General features: G+C 36.5%; 2 protein-coding genes and 1 long non-coding RNA gene across 4 annotated transcripts in view; 2 read left to right on the top strand and 1 right to left on the bottom strand.

Moving 5' to 3' along the window:
- Positions 1-17,050, top strand: part of LOC139976918 (uncharacterized) — a 472,282-nt gene that overhangs the window by 74,294 nt on the left and 380,938 nt on the right. The window lies entirely within an intron of this gene.
- Positions 1-17,050, bottom strand: part of LOC139977457 (uncharacterized) — a 33,358-nt gene that overhangs the window by 4,312 nt on the left and 11,996 nt on the right. For both annotated transcript variants that reach the window (XM_071986797.1, XM_071986799.1), the window contains exons 9-19: positions 15,575-17,040; positions 14,448-14,644; positions 14,176-14,258; positions 14,012-14,085; positions 13,614-13,637; positions 12,187-12,207; positions 10,866-10,889; positions 10,552-10,572; positions 9,062-9,088; positions 8,547-8,570; positions 7,818-7,913 (exon numbers count right to left, since the gene is read on the bottom strand). In XM_071986797.1, the coding sequence (XP_071842898.1) occupies positions 7,818-7,913; positions 8,547-8,570; positions 9,062-9,088; positions 10,552-10,572; positions 10,866-10,889; positions 12,187-12,207; positions 13,614-13,637; positions 14,012-14,085; positions 14,176-14,258; positions 14,448-14,644; positions 15,575-17,040 (2,057 nt within the window). The remainder of the gene's footprint in view (positions 1-7,817; positions 7,914-8,546; positions 8,571-9,061; positions 9,089-10,551; positions 10,573-10,865; positions 10,890-12,186; positions 12,208-13,613; positions 13,638-14,011; positions 14,086-14,175; positions 14,259-14,447; positions 14,645-15,574; positions 17,041-17,050) is intronic.
- LOC139977460 (uncharacterized) lies at positions 791-4,577 on the top strand. The gene is made up of 3 exons (XM_071986802.1): positions 791-1,296; positions 2,145-2,260; positions 3,602-4,577. The coding sequence occupies exons 1-3, from the start codon at positions 936-938 to the stop codon at positions 4,421-4,423; spliced, it is 1,299 nt and encodes a 432-aa protein (XP_071842903.1). The 5' UTR covers positions 791-935; the 3' UTR covers positions 4,424-4,577.

Below are 17,050 nucleotides of genomic sequence, written 5' to 3'. Positions count from 1 at the left end.
TGACTTATGTCTGTTAGTGGCAGCATACGGGAGTCTCATCCGTCCACATACGAGGAATTACTACCCGGCAAGATCTGCATATAGGGGACGGGTATTGTCGGCAAGTACTGCATTAAGTTTAACTTGAAGAAGACTTTGGTAGGATGAGTCAACCGTTGGCTGATTTTCTACTAAAATACGAATAGCTTGTTTAATAATTGTGTCGATACGTTTTTATCTTCGCAGCCCATGTTCCCACCCTAGCAAAGAATACAATATAACCACACACTGCTAATGACAGAATTATAAAACATAGTAAGGATGCGACAGTCAATATTAAACTTATAAAGTTTGCGAAAGCAATACATTCTCGGATTAATCTTTTTAATTAAGTAATGAACGTGATCATGCCAGGCTAGTTAATCATCCATAACAATACCAAAATACTTGTAAGTTGATGCACGTTCAACGACACTGTCTTTAATAATTACCTCATTCGGCCTCAAATTACGTATGGTAAAGAGAAATCCTGGGTGGGTACGAAGTACACTTTACAACCAACCGTCACAATGTCAAGATAAAATACTTAACTTGCGGAATGGCAACTAGTTTTAAAGTTAAGACTATCTAATCTTTAACTTTTTGTGTAACGTGAAGACGCACTTACCAATAGCAATCTTGATGATCTAAATCATCTCTATCATAGTCTAACCGATAATTAGCCCGCGCCTAGGCACAATGCAGTTTATTTATCGCGCGTACTCCACGCACACGTTTAAAAGTTATAGATCAGTTAAAGTCACTATTAAGCCCGGGTCACATCTGCGCGATTCAACACGCGATTCAACTCGCAACTTTTTCACGCGATTTTCGCTTCAACTTCGAAATCAACTTTGTGGTCACATACGCGCAACTGTTCAAACAACTACAGAATCGATTTTGAAAACAATTGCGAAATGGCAGCTAATATTAATAGTCGACGTAACTTGTCGGGCGAAGAAAAACGGAGGTTTGCGGCCGCAGTGGTTGTCGCTAGTCTTTTAAAAGCTCGCAAAGACAAGGGCAGAAGCAAGAGATCATGCTGGAAGCGATCTTGGATAGAAAAAAGGGCCCAATTTAGCCAATTCTCAAACATTTTACCAGAGTTGAGGGATAAGGATGCCCACAGTTATCGGAGGTATATGCGTATGACGCACGATCAGTTCGTGAACATACTTCGACTGGTTTCACCAATGATCCAGAAGAAGAATACTCATTTTCGGGAGGCACTGCCAGCAGACGACAAGTTGGCAATTACATTAAGATTTCTAGCCACAGGTATGCAGTTTTATTTTATACTATGGAAATTTATTGCAAATTATTTAAATGTATAGCCTAAACAGTAGATTAGATACTCTTGAGGCGGCGGACTGAACAATCTAAAAGGTGCACGCGAGATCATCACAGAAATGGTTGGGTTGCGTCAGGGGCTTGATGACAAAGTTAGATAAAGTCCAAAAATGTGAACCTACAAAGGCTACTTTTGGAAAGGGTGGGGAGGTCTGTTAGACGAAGTTATGTAGTAAAAATTCCTCAATAATCTAGTTGACTCCACCACTTATGGGTGCCTTTTTGCGGTTGGGGAAGCGGGAGAGGGCAGCAAAGAATAACCGTTTACAACAGATTGAGGCATTCGTGTGGTAAGAAATGATGTCAAATTTGTGCAAAAGAAAGGATTATCAGAAGGTTTGTCTACATTCTACAGCCCCCCCCCCCAACATACACCCTGAACCCTGGTTAAGAATATGTTTCATTAAGTGGCTGAAAGGGGAAATATGCGTGAAAGCATATAATATTTAAGATATTTCAAGGATTGTCATGAGACCTAATATGCTGATTTTTTTTTTTAGTAGATCTTTGAATTACATGAAATTTCTTTTTAATTTTAAATATTTTGTGCCATACTGACATCACAACTCTTGACTGTTTGAGCAAACTCTAGTGGGTAGATCTGGCAAGAATAAAACAAAATATGCCATCATTTGTCTATCACTCATAAAGAAAACGGTTTGCTATGCAAATGCTTATAACGTTACAAAAGAAATGACAGGATAGAATTGTTGAACGATTGACATATTATTAATAAAAAGTCACTTTACATATCATATTATATGTGTCATTCACAGGTGATGCATTTAGAGATCTTCAGTTTGCGTTTAGTGTGCCACACAATAGCATTTCTGGATATATTCCAGAAGTCTGTGATGCAATATACCAGTGCCTCAAGGAGCACCACTTAAAGGTAAATTTCTCATTCTCCTGCTTAGAGGTATACTGTATTGGCCCAAAATTAGCCAGATTATTCAAATATGGTCACCTTCCGTCAAAAATCTTTAACTATGTTTGCTACCACCTTGGAGAAAATTTGGGACATTCAGTCATCTTGTGTGTTCATTTAGAATGTCTGAAAACAATTTGAAAAGTAATGACCTACAGGAAAGTACTTTTTGAAAACATCTATCAATTATAACGTGCCATAATTTGGGGCCAATACAGACTACCTTTAAGTCTGCTTAAATAGAAAGGTGTATAGGAAAATTAACAAGCTACTTAACATAACCTAGCTTCATTGTTGCATGAAACCTGCACTTACCTTTGCTTTTCGATTTGATGTAAGCAATCATATATCAAAAGATTGAAAATGAAGGTTGTTGTAAAATGATTGCATTTTAGTGTGGAATTTATAGTACTTTAATTCACAATGCAGAAATGAACTCACTATTGTTGACGAATATTCGTATATATGTATTACTTCTCATGACACACTGAAAAGTGTAAAGAACTTCCATGAAAAGAAAAGGTATCCACCACCACTAGTCAACAAGGGCTACCCACAAACCAATAATCTGACATACTGTAGTAAAGATGTACGACATACATGAACTTAGCATCACAGTGAAAAAGATTGAACATAAAAGAAACAAAGTAAAATGCTGACCACAAATGACCTTTGACCTCTTCCAAACCAATAGGGGAACTTTAACTCAATTAATGTGATAACAAACACATATGCCATAATGAATATGAAAGTTACACAACTCGTGAAAAAAATGTAAACAATTTGAACCATTTTCCAAAAACAACAGGTCACTATTTGAGGAGCCTTTAAGGTTCTGATACCACAGTATCATTGTCACCCAGCTGTGCATGTACAAGAATTTTCTGAATTTGGAGTTTTGCCAATTGTTTGGCCCTGAAATTTGTAATTAATCTAAGCTCCTCTGTGACACTCTTACCAAATAAATCATCGATATCATCACATTTGGAGGGTTGTTTCAGAATGCTCAAAGCAGCTTGTAAAAGGGGGTCATTTTCAAATTTTTGTTTTGAGGGGGGTTGTATTTTTGAGTATGACCTCTTATTATATTTCTCAATAGCAGTACAGGATGGCCCAGGTTGATCATTAAACAGAGGTTCTTCTACAAGTTCAACATCCTCGTCCTCCTTTTCTTCTGTTTCAGGACTAGACCCCGACAAAGGTGGAACCGTAGTAGCCACATCCTGAAATGAATTATAAAAGGTTAATATTAACTGTTGAAACAAAAAATATTACAATTCAAATTATGTTCTTCTACTTCTCTAGGTACCAAACTCTCCAGCTGAATGGAATAGTATCGCAGACAACTTCCACTCTCGATGGAACTTTCCTCAGTGCATTGGTGCCATGGATGGAAAACATGTACTCCTTCGCTGTCCATTGAAGAGTGGATCATATTTTTACAATTACAAGGGTACATTTAGCATAGTATTGCTAGCTCTGGTTGATGCGCAGTATAAATTTATTTATGTTGACGTAGGCAAAAATGGAAGGGTTAGTGATGGTGGTGTTTTTAAAGATTCATCACTTTACACCACCCTAGAAGAAGGGCTTAACTTACCCCCAACTAATGAATCCCATCTACCATATGTCATTGTTGGTGATGAAGCATTTCCTTTAAAAAAATACCTCATGAAGCCCTTCGCAGCCAGAGCTCTGAATAAGGAACGTAGAATTTTCAACTATAGGCTATCAAGAGCTCGCAGAGTCTCTGAGAATGCTTTTGGTATTCTGGCTTCACGATTCCAAGTGTTCAATACCAGAATGGCAGTGAAAACTAGCACAGCAGAAAAAGTAGTGCTAGCTTCATGTGCACTTCACAATTTCTTGAGAGATGCATCAATTAATAAAGAGAGTGATTCACAATACATTGATGAATGTGATGTTGACCAGGAGAATGTGAATTCACTGGAAATAACTGAAGGAGGATGGCGTCAAAATCATGCTGTTGGTTTCAATGGTCTTGCTGACCTTCCCTGTAGCATCACAAATCACTCATCTGCAGATGCACGCAATATTAGGGAGAAATTTTGCACCTACTTTAACAACGAAGGTCAGGTGTCATGGCAATGGCAAATTAAGGATTAGGACATCTTTTGTGGTACTTCTGTGGGCATCGCACATGTACATAACCGACATAAAATCAAAACATACGGATTAAAACAAAAATATAACCTTTTTCTTGTAAATCAGTAGCCTTTTCGTATGTTAAGTTTTCAGTAATTATATTTGTAAATATATTCCACTTACCAAATTGGATTTTGATGATCTTGGTGTTGTGTATGGCCGTAAAAATGTGTCAAGGGCAGAGAAATATTGCCACCTTGACACATTCACATCCCCACAACCTGAACCACTTGGTGGAGACTTAAGCTTTCCAAGCTCCCTTGAATAGTATGTGCGCAAGCTTCTAACAAGCTTGTTCACTTCTATTTCTGAAAATAATAAAACTATATGGTGAACAGCAAATATTGAAAATGTCTCTTTTTAAAGGTAGTCTGTAATGGCCCCAAATTATGGCACGATATATGAGATAGATGTTTTCAAAAAGTACTTTCCTGAAGGTCATTACTTTCTAAATTGTTCTCAGACATTCTAAATGAACACACAATAGGACTGAATGTCCCAGTGAGGTACATTTCCTCAAGGGTAGTAATAAAAACGGTTTATGGATTTTTATCAAAGGTATATTTGAATACTGTATCTTGCATATTTGGGGCCAATATAGCATACCTTTAATCCCATTCCATTAAGAACCCATTCATCATAATGATTGTTGGCAACAATCATATTAAGCTACCTTATTTTTGCATTCAGTAAATTGCTTATTATTGTTTTTTTAGTTAATTGCAAAATGTACCAGCTATGTTTACTCATTAAATTACACAAAACCCATGACAGATAAACCATATGTTTGTGTATATTTTATGAACTCAACTTGATTCCATTCATTGTAGACTCTGAAGTCTAAGGAAGGCCTTTTTCTAGTTAATTTTACTGCACTGAATCCCTCCAGTTTGGTGCATCACGTGCATAATTTTGTGCACCTCACCATCTGCCTGGCGAGGAAGGAGTTATACCACAACCACATTGACCTGCAGTATTTTCCTTTCAAAAAGATGCAATCATGTTTTATAAGCACCCAGAAATAATCCACCCTTCTTTGGTCTGCAATTATAAGCAGCCTGCCATCTTCAATATTGGAGAGCTTTAACTTGTTACTATTACTCCTAGTCATATATGTTACTGTGCTCTTCCAGTTTTGTGCAACAGATACGTTAACTCTTTGCAAGTTTGGACACAAGGCAGACATATTTTGTACAATCATATAACACAAATCATTAGAACATAGTTAGTTAAATTCGTGACATAGGCGTACATGCACGATTATATGGTACCACCATCCTAGGTCATACTAACTGAAGTAAAACTAAGTAACCTAGGCTTGCACTTTGAATTAGTAACTTAAGGCCGTCTAGAGTACAGCCTATGGTTCGAACTAGCGTAACGTTAGGCTTAGCCTAGGCTTAGTTTAGAAAACGGGGAGAACGAGTGACTCGGGCAGACTCGATTGCGTCTCAATAGAATGGGCCTATATAACAATTTACTCCCATTTTAAGCTGGCACACAACTCTTCGATAAAGAATAACTCCTCTCTCCATACGGAGTCATATGAAATATTGTTGAAACTGTTTGTTATCGTTCATGAAATCATCGAACATTCGACTTCGTAAGTTCAGCAATCTCGCTTGGTGACCAATCCTACGAATGTTCACTTGCCAAACCTGTCAGCTAAATTATGTTGTTAAAGCGGTATAGTAGTAATGTTAATACCATTAATTTGGAGATTGATAATTCAATTTTTAACATTTATTCAAGAAGTAATAATTCCAATTTATCCTATCAACGGTCGACAAGGGACAGGTAACTGTAGATGAGGCATCGACTAAGTAAATTAAGGCAGACGTACCTAGTCTATATGCTTTAGTGGGCGGTCAATTCGCCCTTTCTTTTTTACTTTGGGCTCGCCGCAGGGCACCTCAACATTTCTAGGGACCATATGAAACTGTTCACATCGTCATCATTGGAAAATATAACGGCTGCATGCAATATGCTTTTGTAAAGATTAGACTATTAGGCCTATTTTCGAGTTGTACTAGTGAAGATGCAGATACCAAAAGGGCTTTAGTTGTCATGCATCATGAAAGGTTATTCACTATAGGTCTCGGCCTAGGACCATAGCTGAAGTACCAGACTCTCGCTGAATTACGACAAAACTGCAACTTTGATCATATTTTTCTCACCAGTTGAATTGAATTCCGAGGCCAAACTAGCCACAGCTGTCCTTCTGACATTCCTGTCGGAATACTCCTTTTTTTCATTCATCCACATACATTCCTTTTCCCTGTAACTCTCGATGAAGTCAAAAATATTTATTGTACTTCTGGTGGCCATGGTGTCGTTCGGCTCAAATACAATTCTACCGCCTGCCAAACTACATGAGGAAGGCTTCCGATTGGTCGAATCAGAAAATTTGCTTCTGAGAAGTTGCGCCGATTAGGACATTGCTCTATTGCAAATCAACTCAAATCGACGGCGCAACTTTTATTGCGCAACAAGTTGATACCCGTGTCTCACTACGCGATTCAACTTTCAATTGTGTTGCGAGTTGAATCGCGTGTTGAATCGCGCAGATGTGACCCGGGCTTTAGACTCGGACGCGAAGGTGAACCGCGTCACAAAACTTCAACTTCCCAAGTCCCCTTTTGAACGTGCTATTATTGTGTTGCGCGTTACCGCCGTTCTAACCCTGTGTGGCACGTATATATTTTTGGAAATTTCAAAGCCCGTCATTTCAGCCAAGTTTTTAAACATAACTGGACCAGGCCAGGCAAAATATTGTACTTTTGTAGCGTAGTTGTATCAATCATTTGTCCAGGGCTTACATAACAGTTGGGTTCAGGATAGCACGGCTAAACATATTTCTGGCATTAGAATAGGCTAGGTTTATGCTCCTCATTTTCACTAGGCCTGTAGCTAAGGACTTGGTACTGGTATAATCTATACATTTGAACTTTAACCAAGTGACATTTGACCTCGATTCCCATGGCAACCACATATTTTGATAATACATGACATCGATTTTAACTCAACTTGACTTACACACACTCACAGGGACACGTTTTGACCCCCCCCCCCCCTCGGTCATGGACTTCCAGTCACTCTGTGGTACGCCGTCACGAGGGGCCCCCTGACAGTAGTTACTCAATAACATTAACCATAACCATGGCAACCGTTGCTATTGACTGACATAGCCGTATATGGCCCTACTGACAAAGGAACTACAATATCTCGTAGCAACAACATTGTGTCTCCATTTACGACATCACCACTGTTTGCCTCAACTTAATTTTTCATAGAAAACATTCAACTGTCAACTATTAGTGAAGTTATACTAAAAAGTCTTCGAAGCAAAACTCACAATGTGCCACTCATTTATGATATCATGCAGGGTCTCCATATTCTGCTTCAAAAGACCACTTAATTTTGCTGCCTCTTCACGTGAAAGCTCTAACTTCTGTTAGGAAAAAATAACAAGGTTAAGATTAAGGGACAACCGCTAATATATTAAATGTATTTCATGTAAATTAAGTATGCATGTGCAGTTTGAAAGTATGAATTGCAAGCTTATTTTAAATGGCTATACGTTAGTAGAGGCTTCTTTTGAAACATACTTTCGTCTCACACATGTGTATGTAATATCCTCGTAATATATAGTGCTTCACCCTCAACAACACAAACGTAAAAACATTTATATTACATGATTCTCTAGCTGTTTACATTGTAGAGCTGGTTCGTTTGTTCGTATTGGGTTTGAAAACAAAATACATAAAACAATAACACTACTGGATAGATCATTAAAGATTAGATGTACATACAACTCTTTGTTCCCTTAATTGTAGAAACTCGTTTCTCTTTCAGACTGGTAAGGTTGTTCTGTTGGAGTTTCAGCTTTGAATAATTATAATTATTGGATTCCAAAGTACTGAGATTCGATATGGTGTACGCATAACGTTTGTCATAGAATGCGCTGATGAAAATAGGTTCCATTGTGACGCACTAAGATCTTTGTTATGCAAATATCACAGAAAGCACTGATTTCGATACTGCATGATAACATGAATTCAACATACGACGTGAGTATGCTTACCGTTTCAAAAAATTGATCCACACCCTGAAAAAGTCAAATGAGTGGGAAAGAAGAAAAAAGTTGTGAGGGTTAAACGAATAATTAACATTTGCAACCTATTCAAAGTAGATTGTGGTGCACCAAATGAAACGAATTGCAGTAATCAAGACGCAAGGTTACTAGGACCTTTAAGAGTGATTTGGTTGCATCATCTGACGTGACCGATATTTTGAAGACTCGAGTATCCAGACCTACACATATAATCAGCTGGGATATGGCATTATTTGTACTCTAAAAAGTTCCCGATATAAGTAACTGGCTTTATTGAGGCACCACATTCCATACAAGAAAAACGTATATATATTTTCTTTGTCTATTTGTAGAAGATTATGTTGTCAACTGATAAATCAGATCAAATCATCCTACAGTAAAGTTAATGTGTGTGTCAAGAATTTCTACAATAATAACAATCAACACTATATATTTGAGTTAAGATGAAGCACTATGGTCATCTTCTTAAAGAAATCCCAATTTACCTTTTCCTTCATCTCCCGTATAAGAGTCTGAAAGAACAAAGACAAAACGTGAATTGGATGAAGACGAGTATTATGCAAAGCACACACACACCTTCACGCGCGCGCCTAAAACAATGGCAAGAGGCAACGAATACAAATACTGGACTGTTATTTTTGGTTTGTAATGTGGCACATTGTGGTCTTTAAAATTCTGTCACCACGGCTTCACTACAGTCATGATGAATGCTGTACCGGTGGTGACGGTATAAGGAACGAGTTCAACAAGTATCATTAGCCTCTGAAAACTCATTGAAAGAAATGACTTGATATAAGCCGGTGTTCATCCACAATAATGACATTACATTGTTCAAAATGAGCTGCATTGTACAACTTCCGTTAAACATTTTTATCCAGCGTGGTCAAATAACAAAAGTAACCTTCCACAAAATTGTATATATAGATGAAAGGAAAATCTCATGTAGAATTTGTTTTGTGTATGTTTCAAACTGCCTGGAACAGTTCCAGGTTTTAAATGTGGAAATAAAAAACCTTATTTGTCTCTCAATTATAAATACTTTCTTCGACTATGAATATTCTGCTTAAAGATTCGCATGTTCATGTCTTCTGTATCTAACAGCCTATGTCATAAGTACTCGAACCATCTTGGTCTGTTTCGTAGGTTTAAGCTAAAACAGGTTCCTTGTGATAAAAGGGTACACATCTATTGCACGGCTGATGTTGTAAACACACTTCGTTCTACACTGCCGCTGCATTACCGTAATTAATGGTTCGCACTCCATATTTAAATTCATTAAGGAAGGCTTCCTCTACAACATTTCTCACTGATATCAATAATATTTAATATAAATAAAAATCTATCAAACATACATCCGTACCGCCATACGTGATTATGCAAGAAGACAGAGGTCATAGCGATATTAATTTTGCAACCTTGTGTTTTTGGCAGTAGTAATCTTTCAAGGAGAAAAACAACCATCGTTATTGGACTATGTGACAGAACTGTTTGTCAAAATGATAACCATCGAGTAAGAAAATCTATTTCTATTTGAAGTTTGATACAATATTAAGTTTCATCGTTTCTTTAGACGTACGACTGAACAATTTTACAACTGTACAACAGATATCAACGCCACCCGTGTATTATTTTATTATTGTTTTCTTTTAAAATGCTTGTTTAAATTTAGCTGCTAAAGTTCAAGTTGAATGAACAGAAATACGATGAAAACGAACGTTTTTATCTCAAAAGTTGCACTGTGATATCATACATTGCAAAGCATAGCCTTTTTAGCACGACTTTTAAATGAAGATATAATAATAACCACATCACAGAATGATTGGGTTCCTCGATGTTTCTATTATAGGCAGTAAAATCTAGGCTGTATGTTGTAGAAACGATTTCGACTTCTTGTTTTATGTAAGGTCTGTCACAGTTTGTGCATGGATTCAAAATTTATCAATTCTATCCTCGTTTCTTGTTTGGTAAATCGTACCTTCTCATGACTCAGCCGATCCTGAAAAGATATAAATTATTGAAATACTTGAATAAGTGAGAACAATTAGCAATATATGTTAATTATAACGAAATCTTTGTATTAAGATACAAGTTTACACACACACATCTCCGTAATGATGTTAACACAAGAGCAAATTAACATACATTCAGCGCATTTTTGTCGGGATAGAAAGGCACCCGCAGTGAATTGTTAACGGCACCGCAATGCAAACGTTCACTTCACAAGCTGATACATGTATTATTTTTTTTAACGAAGACAGTTAGAGAAGTTTCCTATACGATTAAGATTACCTTGGCATCAAGTTCCATCCATTCCTAATAAAAAGGGAAAAGAAATAAAAACAAACGGGTTATGAAATGGGCATAGTAAGCCATAGCATAGGGCCACGCAAATTTATGGCGTCGCGCGGAGGTACATTTACTGCAAATTGACATGAGTTTTCATGTATTGGGCAAATATATTCACCCTGAGCTCGTGTCAAGTACATGTATCAATGGATCGTAAATTCCCCAACCATTTGACGGAAGACATTGAGTTCTAGGGCATCACTGATGAATCAATCCAGAAAAGGTTAATCTGATGGATATGTCATCAGTCATAATGGAAAAGGGCAATATATGACTTATGTCACAGCGTTGTCTTCATCCGGGCCTAGTGTGAATATGCTCGAGTTTCCTGCTCGATTATCCAATCGTAAAGAAACTGAACAACTTAGATGAGAGAAACAGCTAAATGTCCTTCATAAGTCTGATCATAGATCCATTCACTACCATATCCCAATGTAACCACTTTTTAAGGATTTGTTTATAGCATAAGTGGACGTTCAATAATTGCTTTATTAATTGAATTCGAATATTTATGTGGTTTACTAAAATGATATTACAAATACTAATATGCAACACATGGAGTTGCAGATCTCATCAAAGTTGGGTAACCAGACAACAATAACAATTATTCAAACTTTGCAGTTTCTACAGTACTTGACTATATAGGTATATCAATTTCAGCTATGTTATCGTTTGACATTCACATTGAAGCCAAATGAACTAAATTAAAATTCCTAGCAATTTAGTAAAGCAATCAGCATTGCATACCAGAATATCCTTGAATTAAAACTGGAACCTCTTTGATCACGCGACATTTGGAGTTTAACATTAATTATTGCACTGTGTAGATGTATAATCTCTCATAACGTACTTGTGTTGGAAGTATTAATTCATATTGTTGTTAGTTGCGTTTAATGATGAAGACGATTATTGTTCTGGTTATTTGCGAGTCAGCCCATCCCGATTACATCATTAGTCACTCAGGCACAGTAACCCATGACCAGGCACATACCTATAAAATGTGAAGTTCATCGGCCTTGCGGTCAAGTAGTATTTCTGCATGTTAAACCTTAAAGTTTTTTTTGCACAAATATTGCCAAGTTTGACCTATGACCTGCTTTGGTAACGTGATCTTTGGCGTTTAACATTAAATAATGCGTTGTACACTTGCAGAGTCTGATATCCCACATGGGTAGAGGAATTCAGCCATGTGTCACTTTTGTACGCTCATAATTGCCAAAATCATCCCTAGTACACTACATGTAGGGATGAAATAACTACTTACCTTCTGACAGCGGTAACGTTTCTGTTAATGTTCCCAAAAGAAAAGAGTTTTGATAACTTTAAGTTTGGTAAAGATACTTTAGCAAATGATTAGACGTGTAAAACTACCCAAATATAAGTACATTAGCATTACGACGTTTCATATGATTACTACATAGCAGGGAGTTCCCTAGGTGGGTATTAATGTAATTTACCTCTACTACTTTAAGTATATAGTACACTATGTATCCTTTTGCGAAATTTACTGGAGACCGGTTATTCTAAGATCTGATACTTAAATTAACCCTGTAAAGTATCTATTTTATACAGAATTGGACGTGATAAACATTCCTTTCGAAACATGTGACACATAGAACATATTAACCAAAATTAGTATTTAGATAAATATTCACTGCCAATAAAACAATATTGTAAACACGTTTCCAAGTTTCAAGAAAAAACAAAAAGTGAAAGGGACGAATTGTAATTCCACCCATTTATTACGTGTGTTAGATTTACCATATAATGATGATGGTGGTATTCATAGGTTAGTCATAACTTCCTTTGTTGTTGGTATGTAAACATTAAGTATCACTAAAGTCACATTTGACACAGTCAATTCATTCAAAATGAGTATTACAAGCAGCGTGGTCATAAAAAAAGCAAGAATTGTCGAGAATTAAGCCATTTCTAAATTAAACGTTCAGTAATTTTGCAATTAGTGACTACAACATCAAGTAAGCCTGAGCGTCACAAAGGGACGTACGCTTCTAGGTATGCGTTCGATGCAGGAAAGTGTGAAAAATTGCCGTTATGCTGAGTTGCTTTAGAATATGATTCTTTACTCTCTTAATATAAAAACGGCAGTTTGAATGTTTAAACAAATGCGTACGCAAGTGTACAGCATGTTTGATATGATTTTAGAACACAATGAACGCTAGAGCGCATTTCACTGCAAAGGACCCCCAACAAGCACTGCCCAATAACCCAAAGAAGAATATAAATACACTAATGGCTTATGGAATCAACCTAATTAAACCTATAAAAATGTGATGACACCTGAAATGAAAATTTATGTAAGTGCTATATCATTTTAAATCAATACAAGAGCGAGCATATGCACAATAACATAATGTAAATACTGTATTATAACTCCACATGAAACACCGTAAACTGAATACTAGAGTGTTTGTTACATAAGAAAGCTTTTGACGAGTAGAACTTAACATAAAGGTATCCATAATGAGTTCAATAGATAATTTCCTCGCCACGGTTTTCGTCCAATGTACAATGTTTATTTGTAAAATGTTTATTTTGAGTAAGTTACATATAAGCCAATGTGTATAAATTTAATCCTCGACTATACATGACTTCAGAAATTCAAAATTCAGAAATTTAACGATACAACAACGTGAAGTAAGAACATATGCTGAAAATTACGAAACTTACAATAGCAGTTGTCTCTGAACAGTTCTGTGAGAAACATAGAAAGAAAGAGTTACAAAACTTAGTAATCTTCATTTGATCGTCTATTGCACTCGTTTTAAATAAACCATTGCCATGGTTTATGGCATTTTCGTTATAGTCTTAATGATATTCAATTTTGACACAGAGGACCCTAGAGGTTGATATTATGTTTTAGGGGCAAATGATACTATTAGTATTATTGCATTTCATATGAGAGTTTGCACGAATAAGTTTGTCTCCAATCACAAGTTTGTTTTAACAATTAAACACTAACAGAGTGATATATATATTTTCATGACGTAGAATTGATAATTCTATCGTCTTGTTACCTTTAAAGAAGAAATGGCATCTGTTCAAGAGACGAAGCAAGAATGTCTTACCAGCCAGCATTTAAAAACGTCTGACGGATAGCTTATCATCTCCACTTCGTCCTCTTTATAAGTGATCCAGTTTACTATAAATGACATGTAAAGTAAATATTAGTGTTATGCGAATATAAGCGACTTTCAGAGTGTTATTTTAGTTTACTGACAAATATGATTACCTAATACTTTTGCATCCTTCCTCTTTTGTAGAGAGACGAAAACGCCATCAGTGGTGTCTCTTGGTTTTATCGTGCTGTATACCCTACAAAAAGGAAGAGGAAAGCTTAATACATCATGATCGTTGACATGCCCAGGATGGTATTAGTTAAAACCGTAGCAGTTATATGACATCAAACTGTAAGTATTGGAATATCAATAGAACGTACAGTAAAATATTTAATTTTATTTTTATTTAAGCATGTTTTTTGAAATAAAAAACCATTTAACTCACAAAACTTCTTTTATGTGTTGGTGGTGCTCGATTAAATTAAGTATATTCGCTTCTTTAACCTTTTCCTCAAAGTCAACTAGAATGAAGGTTGTCAGGTTGCCAGGAACTTCAGTAATGCCACTGCAACCATCTAGTGCAATATGACGTTCAGAAACACTTTTTACTCCGTTGGAAAATGAAATGGTGTTGATTTTTACCTGAAGAAATACAAACATCAGGTAGAAATCAATGTGATGATTTCTGAAGAGTTGTAAGAGGATAAACCCTCAACGACATTTCTTGAAATCGCATACTTGGAGTAGCCAGAGGATAGGGGGTAGGGCAGAAGGGAACATTTTCGTGGAGCTAATGGGGATAGCGAAAGAAAAGTGCAACAGAGGCTATGATATATGATACTGGATACGCCACTTGTTTTTATCGAACATCGTGATCTTCTCCTCGGAGTTTAAGGAAATTTGATTCAGAAGTTGACACTTCCGTACGTCGTATAGTACTGACGTCACGGACGTCTGAAAACGTTGTCCCTTTTCCTAAAATTTAAATTCGCCAAAGGGGTAGATTCTACATGGTTTCGTATAAAGTCATAAAAATACAAAAGTTAATTAGACTTAAATTTCTTGACCGGGGATAGCATAATTTAACACCTAAGCCACCGCACCGACACAAAATTTTGTCAAAGAGGAGGGGCACTCCTTTCCAGAAAGAACGTCAGCATTTATTGTGCCCACCCATTCAAATTATAATTGTATAGCAGGAGGACGAGAGTATACGGTGTCATGAACAGTCATATATCAATACATGCGTTAATTACTATTCAATGGCTGTTCAGATAATTAGACCGTCCGGTGTTATTTTGTGCAACAATTACATAGAACATTTGTGAATTACAAATGAAGTCGTGTGCAGGTCAAAAACGAGTTCATCATGGGTGAAATCTCTGTTGACGTTTATTTGGTATACATTTTTATCTCTTAATAGGAAGTGTTGTAACGGGGACAGTGTGGCAATGGCGTTAGCCTGCATGTTAAGTAACACTTTACTTGATAAGAAAGGCTTAACGTGCGTAACTATATAATAATAAGGATAATATGCTCAACAGCGAGTACTTTTAGCAAATAAGGAATTACCTTTGACTTGGAGCAAATGTTTATTAGAGAAATTTTAGCCTCTCTTAAATCGATTGAGTCTTCTTCTTTAAAATGGAAAATGTGGTCTAGTTGACACAACTGTTGCAACAAATTCTTGTCGTGGTTATCAAGGCTGAATGCCTTGAAGCACTGGACGACGCAGTCAGTAACGGGATACGGATATCTTTCAGCTTGTTGATGATTCAAAAGATGCATGATGATCGTTTCAAATATCTTCTGACATTCACACAAATCACACGTATATACGAAGAGTTCTAAGTTGCTTTCAGCGTCAATATTTTTGAGTAGATTTTGGGTGTCATCAACTGTGGCATGAAATACTAGGTAATGAGCTGTACAAATATACATGTACAAGTCGTGGGAGAACTGCAGCAATTCGGTGTTTTCTTCTTGGGATTCGCGTACATCTGTAAGTACACCTTTCTCAAGAAATTTTACAATGTCTTGCAGGGTACCTTCATTCTGTTCATTGTTTTTCCAAGAGCCTGTCTTTGACGCCGTTGAATTTAATACAATCTTAGAAATGCAATTGGGATTTTTTCCGTGTTCACATAAAATGTCCATACCTGTTTTATCCTTAGAAACGGAGTCAATTAAAAAAGTTAAAAGCTTGGCATTTTGTGTTAACCTCACACTGTTACTGTCTACTTGAAAGCGAGATGCAATCATAAATAAGAATAACGGTGTGCTACAGAGGTTTCCTATGAAGTCATTGCATTGCATGATCTCTTTCAGCTCTATCGCTTTTCGTTGATCCTTTTCTGAATCGGAGAAGAAATCTGTCAAATATTGATCAACTTGTTTTGGAGAAAATTTGTTCATTGTTAGTGTGATGATGCTTTTACTAACGTTATCATATTGCATTGGCTTAGACAGAACAATATATTTCATGTTAGTCATTTTACGTTTCCCCAAAAGGTCGTGTAGTTCAGCTTGTTGGTTTTTTATATCTGAATATTGATCAAAGTCGTCTAAGATCACCAGTATTCTTTCCTCCTCCTTAAAAATATCCTCAATAGTTTTTTCATCTAATTTAGTATCCCAAGGAAGCAAATTGTCTTTAACTGCTGATGTAAAGCTTTTATTATTCACTTCCTTCGATGAAATATAAATAATTATATTGTATATGATTAATACTGATTCATCTTTACATCTAAACCATTCTTCAAGGAGGTTATGAGCAAAGGCGGTCTTTCCTATTCCAGAGCTACCCTCAATTAGAATGTTCTTGGAACTAAGTTCAGAGTCCTTGAATATTTCTTCGTATGATTGTAGATGTTTTGGAGGTAATGGTGGTTTGCCAACGCGTCTTTGACCAGGCACTATGACTAGGTCGTTTGATACATAGGGGACGGTGCCTCGCTTTGGAAAGTGTTTATTCTTGGGATTCAAAATCATCTCTTCATAAGAGAGTTTTATCTGTTTGATGAAAAGCTCACGTTCCGCTGAAAAATG

Source organism: Apostichopus japonicus, chromosome 12, assembly GCF_037975245.1.
Source record: "Apostichopus japonicus isolate 1M-3 chromosome 12, ASM3797524v1, whole genome shotgun sequence".
NCBI lineage: Eukaryota > Metazoa > Echinodermata > Holothuroidea > Aspidochirotida > Stichopodidae > Apostichopus > Apostichopus japonicus.
Note: the sequence above shows the minus strand (reverse complement) of the source record. Positions and strands in the feature narration are given on the sequence as shown.